The following is a 22781-nucleotide window of genomic DNA, read 5'->3' on the forward strand; positions in this document are numbered from 1 at the left end:
ATTTTATCTAAAAAAATGAAGAAAAAAAACATCCGAGCCCGAGAAAGCAGACTCTTTTAATAAGCTTTCAAAGGCGCAGAGACGATCCACCTCGTCTCCGAGACTCGCCATGATTTATGAACTGGCGCAGGTACACCGGCACGTACACACAAATATATACACTATATTTACAAGCGAGCTCTCTGTGCACAGCTTATTCCGACTTAATGATGATCTCACTAGGACGAGTCGCGAGCTGCCGCCGCCGCGCGCGACTCTATCGGACATTTTTTTTACCTAAATCAAGCGAATTTCAAGTACTGTTAAGCTCGTCCGTATGAGCGCATATTAATTCGAAGCTTTTATTTCGCGGCTTATGAGCGCGGCAACGCGATCGAACGCACATTATGTATGTATGCACGCGCACCGAGACTCAAGCTGAGCGAGCTCGTATAAGACGCGGAAAAAAAACTTTTGACGTCATTATAGGGAAAAGTCTCTCTGCACCATGCGCACGATACATCTGCACATGTCGCTTGACCGGTTTTATGACTCGGGGATTAAAATACCCTTAGATTCACAATAATCGTGACGCGTATAAAATATATCGTCACCGCGCGCGCTTTTCCTCGCGCGCGTGTAAGTACTGGTTTCGCCAGCAATTCTGGAGTCTGGAATTTTATACATCAACGGAAAATCGTAAAAACACGAGAACTGTTCATTCGTCACAAAGAGAGCGCCGAGAGAGTGAGAGAGAGCAAGAGCCGCTGACAAAGGCAAATTACACCTCTTCATTATATTCAATCACGTCTTTATCAAGAGCGAAAAGCCGCGCGCGCGCACGAGTCGTATAATGTAATATACCCGCTGTGGCGCGCGCGCGTGTGCGTTGTTGAACGCGTATATAAAGAATCGCGCTTACGTCTACAAAAACAAATCGCGAACATTAATTAATGAATTTAATTAAGGCCGCGGCGAGAGAGAAAGAGACAGCGAGTGCGAGAGTGCGGGATATTCGCAAGGATTCCTATACACACCGAGAGGGGAGAAAAAACAATAGCGATTTGCGCGCGAGTACGTGCAATGTCCGAGTGAATCAATGCGAGCGCTTGATGTAATTTGCGAGTGAAAAGAGAATTTTTACGGTCTATCGAGCGCGCGTGCCAGCTGCCGCGCTCGACGTCAGCTCGCATTAGTACTTTTAAACGTCGTTTTGAGGACGCAACCTAGCCAAGGAGTTGCGAATAACATTGAAATAAACTATCATTCTTATTCGTTATATCAATAATATTCAAATGGACTTGAAACCAACAGTTTGCATTTTATTTTATCAACGTATCGAATACATAAGATCGAAATACAGTATGAATTGTAGCGATACTCAGGCTTGATATATGGAAAATACTCGCCTAATTTTAGTATAGGTTTATGTATCGCTACCTGGCGGTATAAATTGTCAACATTTTCTTATTATAAGCAAGTTAATTCGAGTCAAGTTAATCATGAGAAAACAAAATTGCATAGCGAAATAGTAGATCTGCTTTTATCGATACTGATTGATAATACAACGATTGTGTAGTTTTGTACATATTTTCTATACAATCGACACGCGGTTTTAAATCAATACAATTTATACCGCTAGATAGCGATATAGAAACCCATTCTAAATTTGGGCGAGTATTTGCTATATCCCATGCTTAAGTATAGCTTAGATTCAGTGTGTTTTTGGTAACTATACACATTTTTTTTGTGTGAGGCTCCTTAAACACACGTAAACAATAATAAAAGATAAAACCTAATCCCTATGTTATAATTACGTATGGATCACTTTTTCTACATAATACTACAATGACGACTTGAAGATGGACTCAGTACCTAATCTCACAGGTACTTAATGTAAATTTGAACTAACTTCTAGATCTTGATTGTACCTTGTATTAATTTTGAACAGTAAGGGAGTACAATATATGTAGTTTAATTCTAGTCTCGTGGAAAATTGAAAAATGGTCCATCATGAGGCTCTTATCAAAGTAGTTGTAAAGGATATTTTTATTTTCTTTTTATTATTTGTTTAGATAATATTATTAAATGAACACACTTACAGTATGATACATCTCACAATATTATCTGAATTGAAGCCATACTCGGTTTTGACATATAGCAAATATTCACCAAATTTTAGTATGGGTTTATGTATCGCTACCTGGCGGTGTAAATTGTCAACATTTCTTTATTATAAGCAAGCAGTTTGGGGGTATTTATATACTTGCGTACTCTCGGATCGTGCGTATGGCACACAAACGTTTTGTTGCGGTACAGTTTTATATGCATGTACGAATACTTGTCTATGAACCTGTTATATTATCTATTATAATAGAAAACTAATTTTAAAAAACATCTTAATATAATCTCTTTAAACAATAATAATACCAAGACGACCTGAAGAAGAACTGACTTAAACATATTCGCAGTGATAAAAAGACGAAAGTGATATTCGAGCTTATATGGCAACCACTCGCCCAATATTAGAATGGATTTATCTATTGCTATCTCGTGGTATTAATTGTTGTTATTTCTTTATTATGACTGAGTGTGTGCTGATGTAACAGGTATAACACACTCACACACAACACTTGTTCAGCTGTAACAAATGTCTATCCACGTGTGCTATATGGCTCAGCAGCGATTCGAGCCGTTTCGAGCTCATTGACGTAAGCGCGCGAGAGCGAGAGAAGAGAGAAAAATGTCTGATTTACAAAATGGAGAAACAGAAATACGAGGCTTAGCAGAGCTCGGCCTCGGGCGTCTGCGCGCGCAAATTTACCGCTACACACATGCACACACTTACATGCACACACGGCTGAGTCGTCGAGATGACCCAGTTAGAGGCTCCTCCTTGCCCGCGCCGCACTTGCTCGACGGCGAAGAGAGAGGTGGTGGCATCCCACGATGCATACAAATATATACCTATACATCGTATACACACAGTCAGCTGCGCAGCGGCGGCGTCTCCTGCGCGCGCTTTTCTCGATCGGAAAAGCCAATCGACCCGGCCCCCTCTCCCACCTTCGTCGTGCTCCTATCCAGGCGAAACTTAGCGCGCGCGCGAAGAAGTGTACACGCCTCCTTGGCTCCCCCGAGCGCGCCAAATCGTAACACATACACATACATTTTATAAATTCGACGTTCGACAGCTACCGACTCTCGACTGCGCGCATGATATTCATATACGTAACATGCATCGTCGTTGCACTTATATAGTGCTGCTGCACATGGACGCGATCTGCTTGCGCGGTTTTATTATTTAACATTGTGTCGTCGAGTCTTGTGTTGTGCAGCCTGTCTCGGGGGAAAAATTTCAGCAACGAGGCTGTGCAAGAAATCCCAGGCATCCATCATAGCGCGAAATTTTCCCGCGCACTATAATGTCGGCCGTCGCAGCCGACGAGCATCGTATACGGCGATCGCAATTAAAAAGCGCTGGCGGCTCCGTTTCGCGTCCACTCTAGGCTGCATTTGCCACGCGCGCGTTATATGGCGCGAGCGGCCGAGGCGCGTTTTACACGTGTAGCTTGCACGTATAATATATATTAAAGGCACAAAACGCTCCTATGTGTGTGTGTGTGTATAATACGTACCATACGCGCATTAGAAAGACGCTCTTGCACTGGATATGAGAAGGTTGCAAGTACACGGCGCAATATAAAAGCACGTCCTGTATGTGTATATGTGTGTGTGTGTGGCTAGCGTAGCTATCTATGATGGGAACGGACCCGCTCGTGGGAAATGGTTGGGCAAGCGCATCTCTTTCTCTCTCGCTCTCTCTGCTTTATACGCCGCTAAAGAGCGCGTCATTAGGGTTAAGTGTCTGGCATGATGCCCCATTGCCTTGGCTACGGCGTCTCTTTTTTCGCTGCAGTATGTATATTGTCTAGGCATCTCTCTTGATTAGGCAGCAGCAGCGGCGGTGGCGGCTGCATTAGCATCTGCGCGCGACTGCAAGAGGGCATGGTGCTCCGATTGCAAAGTCGCGCGGATCAGTCACTATATTTAAGCTCGACGTGTCAGCAGCCCTCTGTATGCTTTTCGATGTTTTTCTCGTCAATTTGGTTTTCCCGCTGCTATATACTACCTATAATGCATATTATAAAACGGAGGGGACGACGCGTGCGCGCGATATTTTGAAATTGAATATGAAGCAATTCGCCGCCGCCGCGAGCTCGACGAGTGCATTTATCGCCATTAAATTTATGCAAAAATATTCTTTATTGCTTTATGATATATACTTATAAAAACGTAGCAGCGCCGTATACGTGTGGCACGAGCCGAGTAAAAGAGATGTATTTGCGGTGCAGCGCGCAAGCTTATGTGTATATCGGCGCATTCGCAATCAACAATTACCTTATATCTCGCGAGCTCCGCGAGAGAGAAACGTGCCCGGAGATCGGGACCCGCGCGCAGGCGGGGGAAGGATAGGAAAAAAAGTATACAGCTCCAGCCTCAAAACACTCCTTTATCGATGTAAATAATCTATGGCTTAAATCGCCCTAAATCAATATCTTGAAATCTTAGATGCAAAAAAGGCGCGCGCACCGAGAGAAAGAGAGAGAGAAAAAGAAAGAAAGAAAGAAACTCCAGTACTTATATATCCATGATTGTGCCGCAATATATATGTAACGCTGTAAAAAATGCCCTGTGTGTACCATTAAAAAGCAGAAAACAACGCGCGAGTCTCGTTTTCTTTATGCATAAATCTTAATCTATGCGGTGCCTCAACTCTGCGGCCACATACTGACAAAATTGTAGTTTTTTCGGCTTCGAGTTGAAAAGCTTCGATGGTGGCACAATCCCCGTTTGTGTATATTGTAATAGCCACTCGTTTAGGCCGTCGATCAACGAACTCATTTTGGTATTCATTTTATTCAGTGACAAAACTACCTGCCCGACCTCGATCGATTACTTTAAATACACTTTTAATTTCGGAAAAGTCGAAAATCGAGAGGCGTTCTCCAAAAAACTTCTGGTGACGTCGCGATCAACGTGCTGGGAAATGGTAGCCCGGAGGCTCGCGCACGCGAGACATTAACGTACGAATATTAGCCTATATGAGCGAGCAATCGATATACGTTCGGTGCGCGATGGTCGCACGTGATCGCGGCTCGAGCTGCACGAAAGTAAAGTGTATATCATTATAAATACACCAGCTCGTTCGTTATCATCGGGTCTTATCGTCATGTAGGGCTGCGGTGGCGCACTACTACTCGATCTTCGCGCGCGGAAGAGATGCGTCACGTCGCGCGAGGCAAAAGTCTAGCACTGTGTGCCGCGCGTGCACACGTCTATATTAGAATCTTCGCGTCTTTTGTCCGTATCGAGCTCGAAATGGAGTCAGCTCGGCGAGTCTATGGCCTCCAGCAAAGATGATAATATAATTACACGTATAGCGTCGAAACGCTCGTACATACGTATTAGAGGGAAAATCTTGGGATGATCCGTGCATCATCGTTTTCTTCTCCAGCTCATTAGCCATGCGCTCGAACTACGAGCCAAAGAGCTGCTGCTGCTGCGCTTCACGTGTGCGGTCGTTACACTTATATGTATACGTATTCGTCGAGCTCGGCTCTCTAATGAGCTATATCATCTTTGCCACACTTAACCCAGTTACACGCACATAATACACACGAGCAATGAAAAGCGCAAGCTAGGACTCACGTGTAGTTTTTTTTTCACTCGTTTTTGTGCAAAACTTTTATCGCATATAGTTAAGTCATTAATTGAGCTGTAATTTTTCAGGATCAATGACGATCTTCAGACTTTTTAGTCTAAAATTTTGGTAACTAAAACGATCGTATTTACCTACGAGTGCCATATGATGTGTAACGAGTGTTATCATAATATCAAACAAAACTTTGTAAACATTGCGGACTATATTTTCACGCAGGAGGCAAGAGTTTCTCTCGAGACTCGATCGGTATACGAAAAGAAAATAAATGTACAGCAGACCACAAAACCATATAAACGCATACGCTTAGCTCTTGCGCTGATAAATCGCATAAATCCCTCTTTTCTTTTGCGCAGCTTTTACAATCGGTTGCTTTTTACTGAATTGCGTGAATTACCGCGTACGTGCATACATATATATATTGCATGCACATACAGTTGTGTATGCAAACGAGATCTCGCTGGACGATAAGTCCGAGAAAGTTGCAAATCGAATCGGCATAAAGCCTTTATAAAAGCTGTCGATTAAAAGAAGATAACAGGTGCGCGCAGTCAATATACCCTTTTGTGTATGTATGTGTGTGTGCGAGTATCGTCTACGTATACACGTTGTTTGCTTATTTGTACAGATATCCATATATGCTTGTTTACAAATGCAGGCGCGCGTCGATCGTCTTTTATTCGCTGCGGCGCACACGTATTGACGTTTTCTCGCGATTTTTCGATTTATTTATCAAGATTAGGTATTTCACGGAACTTTGGTGCATATATGCATCTTATACGCGCGAATGGCTAATAGCCGAATTATGTATTACGCTAGATATAGGAGCTGCATAAAAGATAAACGACTCGCATGGGTATACGTAGGCAAATTCGTATATTAAATTGTAGTTCGCTCTTAGAAGCCGCTCTCTCTCTCTCTTTCTCTCTCGAGTAGTGCATGTAAACGTCGCGTGTAATTATTCGCGATTATCAGCATTGTAAAAAGATGTAAAAGCTAAGCTTCAAAACTACGGTGTTTATCCTGCCGCGCGCACGAGTCGTGACCGCGTAAAGGGCGAGCGCGTTAAAGAAATCGGTAGGTGAAAAAAAAACTTCTTTATACAGCATATATATATTTATATATTTACGGGGTAAGGCATGCAAATTGCATATATAAAACGGCGCGTTCGCCACGGCGCAAATGACTTTATGCGCTATTTACATTAATTGCCAGGTGCCGCTTGGCGCAGCGACTCTGCCCTTTGAGATATGTGTGCGGTGGCGGCCGCAGCAACAGCAGCAGCAGCAGCATAGCCTGTGTCTACACGCGAATAAAATGCTTAGAGACCGAAATAGGTTTCTCACGACGTATACCGGGCTAGCTTATAACTTTTGCCGTACACCGGGAGTGAAGATTATTTTGCTCTTATCTGCGCTGCCGCGATGCGCGGCACACACACACGCGCATTATGCACGTATCGTGTATTTAATGTTTATAACCGGCGGCAGCGAATTTACGGTTCGTATACGCGTGATTATTAGCGTCGAGTGTGTTTTATTCTTTGCAATAAAAATGAGCCTTATAAATTATTGTGAGCACATCGAATATTGATTGGGTATAGAGTTTTCTCTTCCTTTGTGATTTTAAAGATTAAAAATGATACAGTACGCGTGCAGCTCGAGCATGGAAAAACGCGCCGTATGACGTTTCTCGGCTGGACACGGCTGGTACCGTCGCGTGTGTATACACGTGGAAGTATAAGTTTCCACAATCCTTTCAAAACATCAAAGCTATTTATCTCGTGAAGCACGTTGAGCAGCGAAAAATCAGCAAAGTGTTATGTGTCAAGATATATATACACAAACTCTACATATATATATTCGCCGTCTGAAATCTTTCGTTCGCCTCGCGCTGGCGCATAGTATACAGACTTGTTTGTGGTACAGGCAAAAAAAATACAGAAAAAAAGCACCTCGCTCGCGCGACGATCTCATCTAAATCCACATTCTGCATGAGATGGCGAACTGCAGCACAGGCGCATACATACACGCCTCCTTCGTGTATATGTGTGTGACGAGTGTGAGCGTGTGTATGCATGTCTGTGAGTGCATATATGCACTATGTGCACCACATGTTGAATAATGCATAAGCACGTATACACGCGCAAAAACCTATATATATACGAGGTGAGTCGCGCTGCAGCGCAGCAACAGCGACGCGTATTTTCATAAAAGAGAGGAAGACTCCTCTGTCTCGTAGACCTTATAGTCGCGAAGAGTTGGATGAGAGAGAAGAAGAGAAAAAAAAACTCACGAGAAAAAGAAGTCGAGCCATACACATAACCGTGTGCAAGTTACTTCGTCGATTTGGAGATTTTGCCGAGAAAACGTGTAATACCTACTACTACGACTACTACTGCTACTCGGAAGGGATACATCCTACTATGCTGCATACTATCCCATACAAGTACAAACGAATGAATAGAAAAGTCGCGAAATCCTACGGGTGTCTGTTGCTGTTGCTGCTGCATGTGTGCATCGTTCGGACTCGTGGTGACAATGGAGCTTTTTTATTTCTTATCTCGCATTATATGCACTCTCTGGGACTTAGGCGGACAACAACGACCACTACTGCTTCGCCTCGCCAAGGCAATAGTATTTTGTCATTGTTGATAAAAATTTTCTTATATTCCCAGGGGCCGTTTAAAAAAACGCGCGTGTGTTCGCTTTCAACGTAAAAACGAGCTTCGCGCTGGCCAATACGCAGTGTTGCGCGGTACGTGCGCGACTGTAAACTTGAAATTATCGAGCCCGCGAGCTTGACTTTTTCTCCACCGAGGAAAAAATTTACTTACAAAGCGCGTGTAAGTTATGAACTGTGTTTTTTGAAATGACGATCATCGAGCCGGAGTATATCCGAATGATTCGCTATATGTATGGAGCACGAGCAAATCGATCTCTCAATCGTTCTTTTTTTTCTCAGTTCTTTCGATTCTCGCGGATGTATACCTACTCTGCCATGTAGCAGAGGTTGTATGAAAAAGTAGCTTACCCCACACATAAACAGGAGCAAAAGATTTAGAGTACGTACATATACGTATAAGTCGCTCGGCGTACTTGCAGAAGCTCTTGCGATTTTGGTTCCCACACACACGGTCGAGCAACAGAGTGAAAGAGAAAGAGAGAGAACACATTTCGTGAGCAATACTTGCCTATATAGCGCCGAGACATTGGCTCGTTAAGCTTCGCGCGTCTCGAGCGTCGGTTCCTAACGGTCGGTCGCGCAGCGCGCAGCTTCCGAGCTATATCCCTGGCTATATCGTGTGCCCCCACGTGCACTCTGGTGTGTGTATCAGCACGTATACATGTATACATCCGTGTATATATTATAAAACGTATATTACAACAGGTACCTGCGCTATTTACGAGCCAAGCTGCATCTGAAATAATCGAGGAAGCAGCTGAAATAAATAATGACATTTCCATTTGAGAGATCACGTTAGATCTATATGGTACCCCTTGACTCGAGAAAATCAAATCGCGAGCAAACGAGCAGTGGTGCACCTGTGCGCGACGTGGTACGAATCGAGTATGTATACCGTATTTATCTAGATACGTGAAACGTGAAAGGACAGTCGTCGTCGTCGAGCTGATCGTTGAATCACGTCGATATCATAAGTCGTGGCACTATACCATATATACACTTCAAAGTCCTGCCAGACGCGAATTGTCAATGTCAAATTTGAGTTATTAAATGCGAGCGCGAGCGGAGCTTTTGCGAAACACAATAACGCGTATACAATATAGGCGTTCAGTCGTATATACACTGCTTATATATTGGAAAAGACATTGGGCAATTCTCGTGCCCCCTTCATTATCATAAGCAAATTTAACTATTGCGTGCCTCTGTGCGCGCGCGGACTTTTGCGTAATGTACTCGCCGGTAGCACTGGCACATAATACTCTATAATGTACTATATGTGTATAAGTGTACGATCTAATGCGATATACTCGCGACTTTTTTTGTTGCAGGTGAGTCGTTAATATGCTCGTACGCTCTATGTCTCTGCCGTGTACGTATACTCGCATATATAAAGGCAGCAGCCACTAACCATTCTCAAGTGCAGGTAGAGTATTTCAATGCAACACGACTAATTACCTACGTTGTCCTCGTTTGGCTGTACGTATAGATATATATTTATTTTATATACATGAACGAGCATTGCGGCAGCTTGGACGTATCACGAACCTAAGAGGAGGAAATTCATAAAGAAGGACATTTTCGACACTCACGAGCCGATGTGGCCGTTCCTCCGGCAGTGTCGAGCGATCGCGTTTAGAAAAATCGTGATCGGAATCGCGCGAGCAGATTATCGTTTCGCGTCATACAAATGTGACGGTTTTACACATTATAAAAACAAAAACCGCCCACGTATTATTACAACGCGGTGTGCTGGGTTTAACGTGGGAACGTCGCATAAATCAAGTCCCGATAGAGCAGAGCCCATCGCGCTCGAGCTGCAACAGGCCGTGCGCGTCCCGGGGCACGAATCCTCTTTCGTAAGGCTGCGCGCATCTAACTGACACGTCTTCTCTGAGGTGCAGGCCGCTCGCGGATCGCGGCGCGATCGCTGTGGGCCTCGCGCCACTCGCGATGGGCGAGGTTCGTAGCTAGGGTTCGTCTTGTATTATGTACACTGCACGCGTGTGCTCTTAAAATTGTGAAAATGTTGAATATTTTATGGCTAGCTTTTGGTTTTATTGTAATTACAAGATCATTAGAATAGGAAATATACAAACTGAAAGTGTAATGTTTTTTCAACTATTTATGGCCATATTAAATTTTCCACCCTTTTTCCGTGACCAGTTTTTGACTAAAAAAATGTGTAAAAACTACTATTTCAAAAAATTTTTTATTTACATTTGTTTGATTATGAGGTTCTCATGAGTCCTTGTGTTTTACTTTGTACAATTATACCATACAAAGATCTCGGTATAAATCCGCTTCAATTATAATATGCGAATCGCATCATGGCTCGAATACTGAAGCATCAAAAAAGGAAAAATTATATACCCTCGTGATAACACCTAGTAACACTATTTAGGCCCATATACTCGAATATTGTGTTTAATATAATACCAATTCGGTAGCAAAATAATATCAAGCGTCGGTCAACACATTTCAAAAGTTCGTATCTCGTTTTGTGTTTTGCGATACGTGTTTACATTATTGCTCAAGCGCTTAAACTGATTCGTCTCTAGGCAGTTTAAGGCGTTCGGTCAAGTGTACACGTTACGAAGCCGCAGAGTAATCGCAGATATATCGGATCGATTAATAGCAAGTGATTTTCGCCAAATAAGTAAAAAATATTTCATATTATAAACAACTGCGTTTGTGCATCAGAACGCAAAATAATGTCTTCGTCCGATTACGATTACGATTCCGATGATATTATTGAACTAATCGACAGACTAGGTCAAGATTGGAGTGAAACCGGAGAAGAATCTGATGACGAATCTGGAGAACATTCCGATGAAGATTCCGATGAAGATTCTGATGATTCCGAAGATGATTCTGATGAAGATTCCGACGATGAATCCGGGGAAGATTCTGATGATGATTCCGAAGAGGATTCTGATGAAGATTCATCAGAATCCGAAGATGAATACGGAGGAGGTTTGCATGAAGTTTCTGAAGATAAATCCGGAGACGATTCTGATGATGATTCCGAAGAGGATTCTGATGAATCTTCATCAGAATCCGAAGATGAATACGGGGGAGGTTTGCATGAAGTTTCTGAAGATAAACACGGAGACGATTCTGATGACGATTCCGAAGAGGATTCTGATGAATCTTCATCAGAATCCGAAGATGAATACGGGGGAGGTCTTGATAAAGTTTCTGAAGATAAACGCGGAGACGATTCTGATGACGATTCCGAAGAATAACCCGGAGAAGATTCTGATAAAGATTCCGAAGGGTGATGTAATTTTGCATATTTGTAACATCATTAATAAATAAATATAATGATGAATTCAACTTCAATATCACTAAATGAATAAATAAAATTACTTTTGATTTTTACATTCAGATGCGTACAATCATTAATAAAAAGTAATAAAGCTCAATTTTTTATGATTTTTCACGGTATCATAGCCTAAATGTACTCTTTTACATTGCAAATCTCATAATAATTCGCGTGATTGTGTTCTGTAGTTATGATCATAGCTCGATGGATTATACACTTTCGCAATCGATATTCATTATGCGCAGACCAGCATAATTTGCGCAGCTAAATATACTTTGACATAGCTGCGTGTATAAGACCTTTTTCCGATTTCGCCTAGGATTTTTGCCTTGTTTCAAGTTAATTGCCAGCCAGGTTCGAGTTGCCAATCGATTCGATACTTTGTGCGTATGCATCTAAGCTCAACGCGAATGAAATATTAATTTATAAACGTGTGCTGCCGCTGCTGCCGATGTCTGATCTACGTATAAAAGTACATGTGTGCGCGTGGCACTATATTATACATACGTAACGTCCAATTTCGACTGGGATAACGAGCGTTTCGCATGCAAAAAACAGCGCAGCACGCAGCCGAGCACATTCACGGACTCTCGCGCCCGTTTGTCTGATCCGTATAGGTAGAGCGATCCGCAAAAGAGAGAGAAAGAAAACACCCTCCGATTTGTGCGATGTTCGCGAAACGCGCGCGCCAATATATCCATAAAGGTGCATGTGCTGCTGCTGCTCCTGCTATATAATATAAACCGCGCAGTCGCTCTATTCTCGATAGCGATCGCCAGCGATATATATAGGTACACCACGCCGTTTACTTTTTATCATTATTATATACAATTTTCCTCGCAACACCTATTATCGAAATGATTTTCGCATACGTGTACTTGTGCGTGTGTACATCGCGTTCGGTTTAGATCCGCGCACTGAATGGGGTAATAAATCGTCTTTTTGTCGATGGGTTCACACACATACACAAACTTGAAGCATTTAAAACGCACTCAATTGTACGTTGTTACACGTATGTGCATGGCACGCGCGCGCACACACACATAAAACACGCGATGCGCGCAATACGAAAATTTTGCGAAAAATACAAATTCGAATTCATCGACTATTATCGGAGGCCTTGTCATGTAACACGCGTGTATATACGATTTTTCGTTCCCGGATTACGATCGCGGCACACCGTGAATTGGCATAGAGGGGCTTTATACACACATATAAGAAGCAGCTCGAGCTCAAAATCGATCGTGTCGAGCGATTACTTTACGTAGAGGCGGATCCAGTACGAGCGAGAGAAAATCTATTGCGACCTGCTTGTGCGGAGCTGGGGCATCAATAATCTCCTGCCATTTTTTTTTCTCGTACACGCTGTGTACCTTTACAAACACCATAAACGTTCGATAATTTTATGTACTTGGCATTTTAAGGTCGATACTTTTCGACGAGAGAAAGAAAAAAATTTGGTCGGCATAATAAGCTTAATCATTTAACATAAGCAAGTTTTTGAAAGACAATTTCATCAAATTTTACCTTTCTTCTGCGACGGGTTTGCATTGAAAATTAGTTAACGATCCTCGGTGCATCGCGCGCCATATTTACATATCTATTGCTCTAAGCAAGTCGTCGCTCGCTTACTCGCACTTAGTCGTAAAAATCGCGAGCCATCGCGCGTACAACAGAATTATCCTCCTATATTCATAAGCTCGAAGTCGACACAAAGGAAACTTATTTGCTTTTTCGAAGCGGAAAATGTCAGCGGATGATCGTCGTCAACGCTTTATTCAATATAAGCTAAAATTACAAAGCTGCTGAGAAATTAGTGTTCGTTTTGCTGCGCGCAAAAGTGCGTGTAGTGTTGTACGCGTGTGTGTTTTGTGACAACGATAGTCTCGACTTATCTTTTCATTTAGGATAACTCGGAACAAAGTTTTCACATGTACGTACATCTCCTTGCGCGCGTTTTTGTTGTTGTTGTTCTTCTTCTTCTGCGCCGGTGCATTTGCAAAATGAGCTCGTCCGAGATTAAGTTGGAAACGCTCGTTGTACGCGCGTTGTTCGTCGTATTATATACGAGTCATAACTGTGGTAGGTCGACGCGACGAGACTATCTCGCGTCGCTCGGCTGCTTCACGGCTTCAAGGCGCATAAAGTATCTTCAGCGAGTTCTTGTCGAGATTTATCCTTTTGATACACAAAAGCTCGCGAGCCAGCCGGGTAGAGAGCTCGCCGTGCGCGAATTTTCGCCTGTGCCTTGTATATCTCTTTGATTAACGCTCGTGCGTAAATAAAGACGACGAAAAAAAAACATCCGTGGCGCGTCGATAATAAATATATAAATATATCGGGGGGCGATCAATTAATCCACGGTGCTGCGCAAACGTGCATGCGCGAGTCTTGTTTCTCTCGATACACGCGGCGCTGCATAAAGGAGCTGTGCTGAGCTGCTGTTCTCGAGCTCTTCTCGCATCGAGCCGCAGAGCGTAAGTCCAGAAGGCAAGTGCGCGCGGTTATATATAACTGGCGCCCAGGCGATCTCGCGCTCCAGGCTTCTCATTCATCTTTTTTCGCTCGATAAACTCTCTCTCTCTCTCTCTCTTTCTCTAGCTTCACATGCGCTCTTTGAAGCGGCGGTTGTTGAGCTATAGTGCACCACGCGCGCGCGGCATGAACAGCAGCATACAGCGAGAGAGAAGAAAATGTGTGTATGTGTGTACGTCGGTAGCTGCCCGTCGAGCGCTTATGCCAACAACTTATCTCGTAATATGTGTTACAGATAGGCCTTGTGCATACACACACACGCACAGACTGTATACTTATAATCTTGAAAATGGCAATAAGTATTGTAAACGTATAGCGTACTTTTCTTCTATGCCTCTACTGTATACACGAATTATCGAGGGATCGTTTAATTGCAGTGACACGCAGTGCGAGCTCGTATACAGCAATTTTGGTAAAAGTATAAAAATTGCGATACATATACGCACTCTGCGTTATAAAATAGCTGAATTATATCATTCCATTGGAGCGCGAAATGCATAAACATGCATATCGTCTCACAAATCTCAAGCTATCGGGAATTTCTCTCTCTCTCTTCTTTTTTCTTTTCTCAGCTAGTAAAAACCTCATCGTTTGTAAGCTTTTATTTATTGCCGTCATTGTTCAGCCATTACTTACAACACCTCGTCGAGAACAGCAGCCGCTGCCGTTGTGTCGGCAGCATATTATACGTATTTCTTACGTGCATCATTTCCAATCGATCTCCGACGCGTAGCTTCGGATTCGAATTTCGAGCGATTTCGCGGCTGCAACCTCCTACTGCATAGATCCAGAGGCGCACCAAAAACGCACAATGATAATTAGGCTCTCATTTGCAAAAAGGAGTTGCGCCGCTTACACATACCTGCCAGTTTTCTCAGGTGCACGCGCACAGTTTATAATGGTTACGCCACGGCACTTGTAGCTCGCAAACGTGACTACGCGCCTTCCTTATTTGGCTATTTAGCTCTTGTATAGCGACCAATTCGGCGAGGAAAGTTGAGCCAGCCTCGACGCGCACAGCTCGTAAATATTTATGTCTAAGTCCTGCGTAAATTTAAGTACTGATTATTATTATTTCATATAAACAATATTTGCCGAAGTGAAAAAAAAATCCGTTTCAAATTCTATTTAAAATGTAATTTTAAATTCTGAAATTAAAAATAACGCAACTCAGATATTAAATATGTATAATGATAAAATATGCGAGAAAAATGCACATTTTCCAAGAAAAGGCCGAGAAAATACTGTGTCGCGAGAAGCGCACGAGCTCGGCTTGCCTATTTTATCGGAAGATCAGTATGTCGCCCGTGCTTCCAAGGGTGTGGATATAAACGGTCTCGAGTGTATACGCGCGAGCGTATGTATATGGTATGTATATGCGCAACATTGATTAATCGTCGCAGTTGGCTACTACTGTCTCTCACGTGTGCGTAGGTTTCAGCCGCTATACAGAACGCGTGTCGTTTGATCGTTCCGCTCTCGCGTGTTAACGTTTAATAAGCTCGATCTCTCCCGTTCTTGTACTTGCATGCATATAAGCGCGGGGCTGTATTTGTGCATTGTTTGGCACCTTCGCGAAAGTCTCAATTTTTTTCTATATGCCCGAGTGGCAAAGAAAAAAAAGATTCCGCACAATTTATTTCCAATTTTTATTAAGTTTCAATCTGAGAATAAAAAATTAGTTGTGTAATAAACACATACAATAATGATAGATACATCATCATGATTTTGTAACTTATACTACATCTTGATTTTTCCACTAACGAGAGTGACCAATTAGTGGGTTTGCCATCTGGTGGTAATCTTATGAACTACTTAGTATCTAATTGCAAACTTTTGTATCAAGGTTGGCTGACTTTTCGACTTTTTCGACAGTAAACCTTTTATAAAATTAGGTTCGTAATGTCTTTCGCTCTATTTTATCATTGGGGACATAACCTAATGCATGTAAGTTCATATACAACGGCACTCCAGCCTATGACGTGCGAGATAAAGGCACACTGTACTCGGGATGGACCTAACAACAGGCTTTAAACGCACGACATTAAACATTCGACTGATAACGTAATGAATTATACACCGTCGGCTCGGAGCTATAAATTAAATGCTATTCTTATAGATACATCGTTGTGCATTTTGTGCAGTTGTTGCAGCTTTCTACTGAATTACGTGCCACGTGGGTTTCTCTGCAACGAGCATGCACACTTTAGTGAGACTCACTCTCGAATTCATGCTACCCAGGCACATACGAATGCGTGTTGGTAGCTGCTCGTAACAATTTTTTGAAAGCAGTAAGAAAACAGAAACAGCTACCGCTTACACGCTCGGCATCATAGAACATAGAACAGGGCTGAGCTGATTTTCCACTGAAATGCGAAATGCTCGCGAGCGACTTGCGGTAGTTTTGATTTGTAGCTTCGCGCTGATTCGTATGATACGCGAGCTATTGCGCTCAACATAAATATATAATATATCTGTTGCGTCTAACTGTTTTCCTTTTACAATATAATTGCCGTACGTACTGACCAAAGAGGGGATTTATTCTTTTCATTAAAATTGTATTGAATAACAAAAGCCCGCGAGGTCGCGACTTTATCGTTATGTTGTTACAATAATTTCCAAATAATTCGCGCACCGCGAGAGAAAGAATGCGTCGCGCGCATACTGGCCGTATAAGTGCAAGTACCAAAATCTCGCCTTCGGTGTATAAACTCATCAGGATTAATTGCTCGAGCGAGGCAACAAATAAAAAAAAAGCAGGAAAAAAAAATAAAGAGGAGCAGCGACTCATGTCGATCGTAAAGCCTCGCATCTCTCTCTCGAACTCGAGCTCGCGTCGAGAGACAGGGAGCGCGAGAAAAGAGAATCGCCAGTGAATCTTGTCCCGTTGGCTCATTAATCCAATGGCGACTTGACGTCACTCACTCCTCTCTCTCTCTTTCCCTTTCTCTTTCTCTTTCTCTCTCTCTCTCTCTGTCTTTCTTTGCACTCGATGCGCTGAGAAAAATAATCTTATCTGCTTGTCTAATTAAACCGTATAGCCGCTCTCTCTCTCTCTCTCGCGCGAGCCGAGCTGAGCCGAGAGCCGCCTGTACCTGCGAGCGCGCGGATGGTGCCAGGATATCTTTGCCTCACTCGGAATCTTGCACTTGAGAAGGAAGATTGCACCTCGGCGAGCGATAAGGGTCTCTGTGTGTGCGCCGACTTTGAACAAGTTTTATTGGGTTCTCTCGGGTTTTTATTCTCATTGAGCTCACGCTACACCTTACCCTGTGGTGTGCAGTGCTTTTTTCTCGACTCATACTCTCTCTGTCTCTCTTTCTCCCTCTACTTGCATGCTTTTATTATACACGTACGCGATCGTCAAGAGTTGCGGTAGCCACGACGCGCGACAATTTTTTTTTATAGCTTCGTGATGAGGTTTTTGCGTACGCGGAGTCGAATGATTGTTATGTACGCGCGCGCGCCCTGATGTAAGGTGCACGCCGTTTTTACGGCCGTGGGTACGGGCGGACACGACGACGACGACGACCGCGACGGGATGACCGTATAGTATATAGCCCGAGCTCCGCTTGTGATTAGCTATAAATTAAAAGTCTTTTGCGAGCGTTTAAAAAAATTACGCTTGCGTAATTGAGACTGCCAGTTTAGAGAGATAGAGAGAGTCGAGCGTGTGTGTGTGTGTGTGTGTGTGTGTGTGTGTGCAGTGCGCCTCGCTTCTTTTCTTTTTCCCTTTTTTTTTTCATTTAACGCACTCGTCATAAAAAGTTGAATAACTTTTGCTTTACGAGACTCGAATGTCGAAATTACTTGCACATCGCGAGCAAGCGACACAGAATGTTTAAAAATAAAAGAGGGGAAAAAGAAGACTCCACGCAGCAGCTGTCGTTTATAAAACTGTGCAAGAAAATGAGTCGAAAAGCTTGATGGTTGATTTAATGAAATAATTCAATCGGGCGTCGCGATTGAGCCGATTGCTCGCGGCGTAATGCGAGTTGCACCATGGCAAGAGCAAACAAAAGCCACGAGTCGGTAAAAAAACGAAACAAGAAAAAAAATAGACGTTTCTGGCTCGCGCCTACGCCATATAGAAACAGATCCAATTAACGCGACAATAGACAAGTCAGAGCTTATCGTCGACTTTCAGAATGTATCGTGTTCATGTGTGTGTATGTCCGTGTATAGGAGCGCACGACCCAAACCAGGGACTAGTTAATCGTCATTTGTCACTCGAGATCGCTGCCACTCGCTTGCAAGGCACATATCACCACCACGCGATCCAATAGCGACGCGATGCAAATCATCTTTATTACGGAGCCGCTGCGATATGGCCTCGCGATATTCTTCTAATTCGAAAAATTATTTGTACAGATGGAACTGCGCACACGTGTATTTATATGCTCGAAACAAATCGTGCCTATACAATTTCCACTCGTGCCTATTCGCGCGCGAGGGGCGCGCGGCAATCGGCAGCGGCAGCTTATCGTCTGCCGCAGCGAGCTACAGCACAGTTTCGGATAGATGCTGCGCATAGATTGATTATATATTTCCCAGCTTTAACGGAAAGAGCTCGGCTGTGTTCACTGTAAAGCTGCAATACTACTGATCCATCGCCGATACGAGCGCGTGTATATAGCGAATCGAACGAGTTTCGAACTCTAGATCGCTTTGGGATGTTTTTTTTGTATCTTCACGTACGTTCGTGAGCGTATGTAAATATTTGAATCGAGTCACGCCGATTTCAGCAGCATTTCTAGGATCGATTCTACACGGGCCAGTTTTACGTAGGGGAGGAGGAGAAGTTTTTTTTTCTCGTCTCTCAATTCGTACGATAAAACGTAATGATTCGAGCTTTCAATTAAATAAAACTTCTCTTTCACCTCGAGCATAGACGCGCCAGCTGTAATGTCTCGGCCTGGGTGTCAGAGTGATTCATCTTGCGTTGGAATCACCCTGAGCTGTAGCTGTAGTAGCCACGGCAGCAGCAGCAGCACCGTGAGAAAATTTATCGAGAACGAGTTCGCCGGCGGTTCGAGAGGTCAGTGCATGCATGGAAATGTCGATAGAGGAAGAAGTTGCTGTAGCAGCAGAAGCAGTAGCCTATATAGTTCCCGTGTATTCGCGCATAGCCTCGTGCGATGAACAGAGCAAGGCTCCTAAATATGTGTATATATACGCGCTTACGATATTGAATGTACAAACTTGGATGATATTTGATCAGGTATACGTAGGGTATGTGCAGCGCTTGTCAAGCTGTGATACGGTAAAATCACTGTAGCGCGACGGAGTTTGGCAACTTTCTGCTGGCAGTATTTCAAACGCGAGGGAATCGCATCGATCATAGTGTGCGACACGTATTTTTATGTAAAATAAACAACAACAATACGTCAATTAAGGCGTTGCACAGATGCTTCAGAAATGTGAAAAAGGAAAAACGACAAAAGACGTGGACGACAAAAAAAGTAAGCGAGTGTGCTCCTTTATATCAAAAGTTCGCAGGCACAGTAGCCGTCGCATCGGTTCGCAATAGTGTAGCTGTTTCAAAGTGATACTCAAAAATGTTGAATGTTCTTAACCAACGCGATCTATATGACACCTAAAAAAGTTATTATATTATTAATTTTATAATTCTATTTTTTTACGGAATCAAGGGATGAAACCCAAAGCAATTTGTAGATTTAATTGAAGGTAATCATGCTCAAATATCTGTAACTCATACCTCAGGTAATACTGTAAGAGATTAAGCCACTTCTATTATGTAATGGATGTTTTTAAAGCTAAATTGGCTAATTAACTTAATCTATATTAAGTGTAATAAGTTTATAGTTATTTTATAATTTTGATCAACAAATATTTCTAAGAGTTGTGAGAAATTTACTCATCGATCTGACTAATATTACCATGTATTATAAATTCGTTCGACTATATTTTGAGAATACTTTGATATTTAGAAGTAAACAAAACAATTTTCATCAATCTTTCATGATTTCTAATTAGCTGAGTACGTTAAAACCAAATTTCTTTGTCAAGAATTTGCGTACTTTCAAATATTCAGAGTAAAACTGCTATACTCAATAAATAGCACGTGTGATAAGTGTCTAAAGACGTTTGAAACAATGGCGGCGATAAATGAACATTATTCGGGACTAGATTATGATTCAGTTGTCAAATATCATGAAGACTACGAGTACAGTGAGTACCAACAAACTTTCAAGACAAATGAGTACATGACAGTTGAAGAAAAAAAACTTAACGAGGAACGAAAGGACTATGAGTGTGATAAGTGTCAGAAAAAATTTTCAAAACGGTCCAATTTGATGAGGCACTACAAATCTGTTCACAATAGACGAAAAGATTACGAATGTGATGGATGTAAAAAAGCATTTTCAGAGCTTGGCAATTTGAAGAAACATCGAGAACAAGTTCATGAGGGACGAAAAGACTACATATGCGATGTATGTAAAAAATCATTTCAAAGAAAAGAGCATTTAACATTTCATCACAAAACAGTTCACGAAAAACAAAAAGACTACGTTTGCGACCTATGTCCAAAAGCTTTTAGAAGAAAATATCAATTTACAGTTCATCGCAGAACTGTTCACGAAGGACGAAAAGACTACGAATGTGCCGTGTGTCAAAAAATATTTTCACAAAAAATCCATTTGATGGAACACCAAAAATCAGTTCACGAAGGACGAAAAGACTTTGTATGCGACGTGTGTCAAAAAGCATTTACAACAAAACGGTCCTTAAAAATTCATCGCAGAACTATTCATGAAGGACGAAAAGACTACGAATGTGCCGAGTGTCAAAAAACGTTTTCACTAAAAATCTATTTGATGGAACACCAAATATCAGTTCACGAAGGACGAAAAGACTTCGTATGCGACGTGTGTCAAAAAGCATTTGGAACTAATCAGTATTTGACAAAACACAAAAAATTAGTTCACGAAAGAAGAAGAGACCATACTTGCGACGTTTGTCAAAAATCATTTGGAAATAAACATCATTTGACAGATCATAAAAAAGGTGTCCACGGAAGCCAAAAAGACTTTGAATGCTACACATGTCACAAAGTATTTAAATGGAAAAGAAGTTTACTACGGCACATGATAGTACATAAAGAACCCAAAGGACAACTCAAACCATTCGACAACTCAAATTCGGCATTGAACATTCAAAACAAGACAAAACAGCCATTATACACAACTAATGGAAATAAAGCCCTGAGGAAATGCATCGAATGTCATGAAAAATTTGATCAAAGACGTCAATTGATGAGTCACATATTTACTGTTCATCGAGTCATTGGAAGAAATAATTCATAGGTGTTCGTGTTATAATTTAATAAATGAATACTTTTTTTAAAGAATATAATAACTCTTAAATCATCACGTGAATTTTCTGATATTTTATTGATTATAAATGTATTATTTACTTTCGAAAAAAATTACTGCTACACAGAAAAAATAGTAAATGGCAGTAAAGTTTTAAAGTAAGCAAGTCTGCTTTAGTAAGAGAGCTTGCGGTTGCCTCCATTCGTTCAAGCTCTGATAGTCAGCTGGTCAGCAAGCAAGACGAGAGCACGTAAGACAACTTTCCTAGTCAAAGACTTTTTAATGATCCATACTAATTTTTGTTTTGAATGCTTTTAATCTGTTATAGTTTTCATCATATACCACTACTTACCTCTTAGTCTTGGGTAGAAGTTTGAAACGTGTTTGATTTCGTTAAAAGCATCGAATATAGAAGGAGGAGCTTTCTCGACTACGATCATCTCAAGCGTGATTATATATCGTATTAAGTATACATATAATAATAATATGTCTGCGTAGACGTGTATTGTAGCGATCGAGCTGCGTATTACATGGGTTTTCCATTTGGCTGTGCGTGTTGATTGCTGCTTATATGCTCAACACAGAAGATAGCCATGTGACTCGAGTACGCCCACAACTTTAACTAAGTACTTTTATATATCATACGTATTTAGTCACCTGCCTAAAAGATGGGTTATATTTCCGTGTTTAATTGATTTTAGATCTATATAATATGGTGTCAAATTTATTATGGCTCAGCTTTGTAGTTCGGTTTAATTAGTGAAAGGTCGTTTTGGTTAAAAAGGTTCCGAAATTAATGAGCAGCTGTCGTCTGATTGGGTCGATTCAATTAATTACCATAATAGGCGATATAATGGAGTCATCATACTATTCGTTGAATTTTCACTACTTTGTAGCGGCGATGTATATTGGGATATCTGAGATGGAGGCGGGTCTACTGCGCGTCACAATCCAGATTTTAACACTATAGATATTCAAGTATGGCGGTCGACGATCCATTTCTATTCTTCTTATTCTCGAGTTAAAATTTGAATAGCGACATCGTAGGCCCGCCTTCACCTCGGAATTCCGTACATGAAAAGGCGTGCATCAACTTGCCGGCCGACTCTTTCCCCGCGCGCGCGCGACTGCGATGCACCTGTCGCGTTCTCCAACACGTGTCCTTACAACGAATCGCTTTGTGTTTATGTGTAGTGTA

At 42.1% G+C, this 22781-nt stretch overlaps 2 protein-coding genes across 3 annotated transcripts in view; both read left to right on the forward strand.

The window, feature by feature from the left end:
* Nucleotides 1-22781, forward strand: part of LOC106660164 (dendritic arbor reduction protein 1-like) — a 299915-nt gene that overhangs the window by 219434 nt on the left and 57700 nt on the right. The gene's annotated exons all lie outside the window — the stretch shown is intronic.
* LOC106660166 (clumping factor B-like) lies at nt 10913-11767 on the forward strand. Its single transcript, XM_014383028.2, has one exon. The coding sequence runs from the start codon at nt 11098-11100 to the stop codon at nt 11629-11631; it is 534 nt and encodes a 177-aa protein (XP_014238514.1). The 5' UTR covers nt 10913-11097; the 3' UTR covers nt 11632-11767.

Source organism: Trichogramma pretiosum, unplaced genomic scaffold, assembly GCF_000599845.2.
Source record: "Trichogramma pretiosum strain Unisexual culture from Peru unplaced genomic scaffold, Tpre_2.0 scaffold44, whole genome shotgun sequence".
In the NCBI taxonomy this organism is placed as follows: Eukaryota; Metazoa; Arthropoda; class Insecta; order Hymenoptera; family Trichogrammatidae; genus Trichogramma; species Trichogramma pretiosum.

Excerpts from the sequence above, each read along its gene's own strand:
- LOC106660166 (XM_014383028.2), top strand. The coding sequence starts at position 11,098 with ATGTCTTCGTCCGATTACGATTACGATTCCGATGATATTATTGAACTA.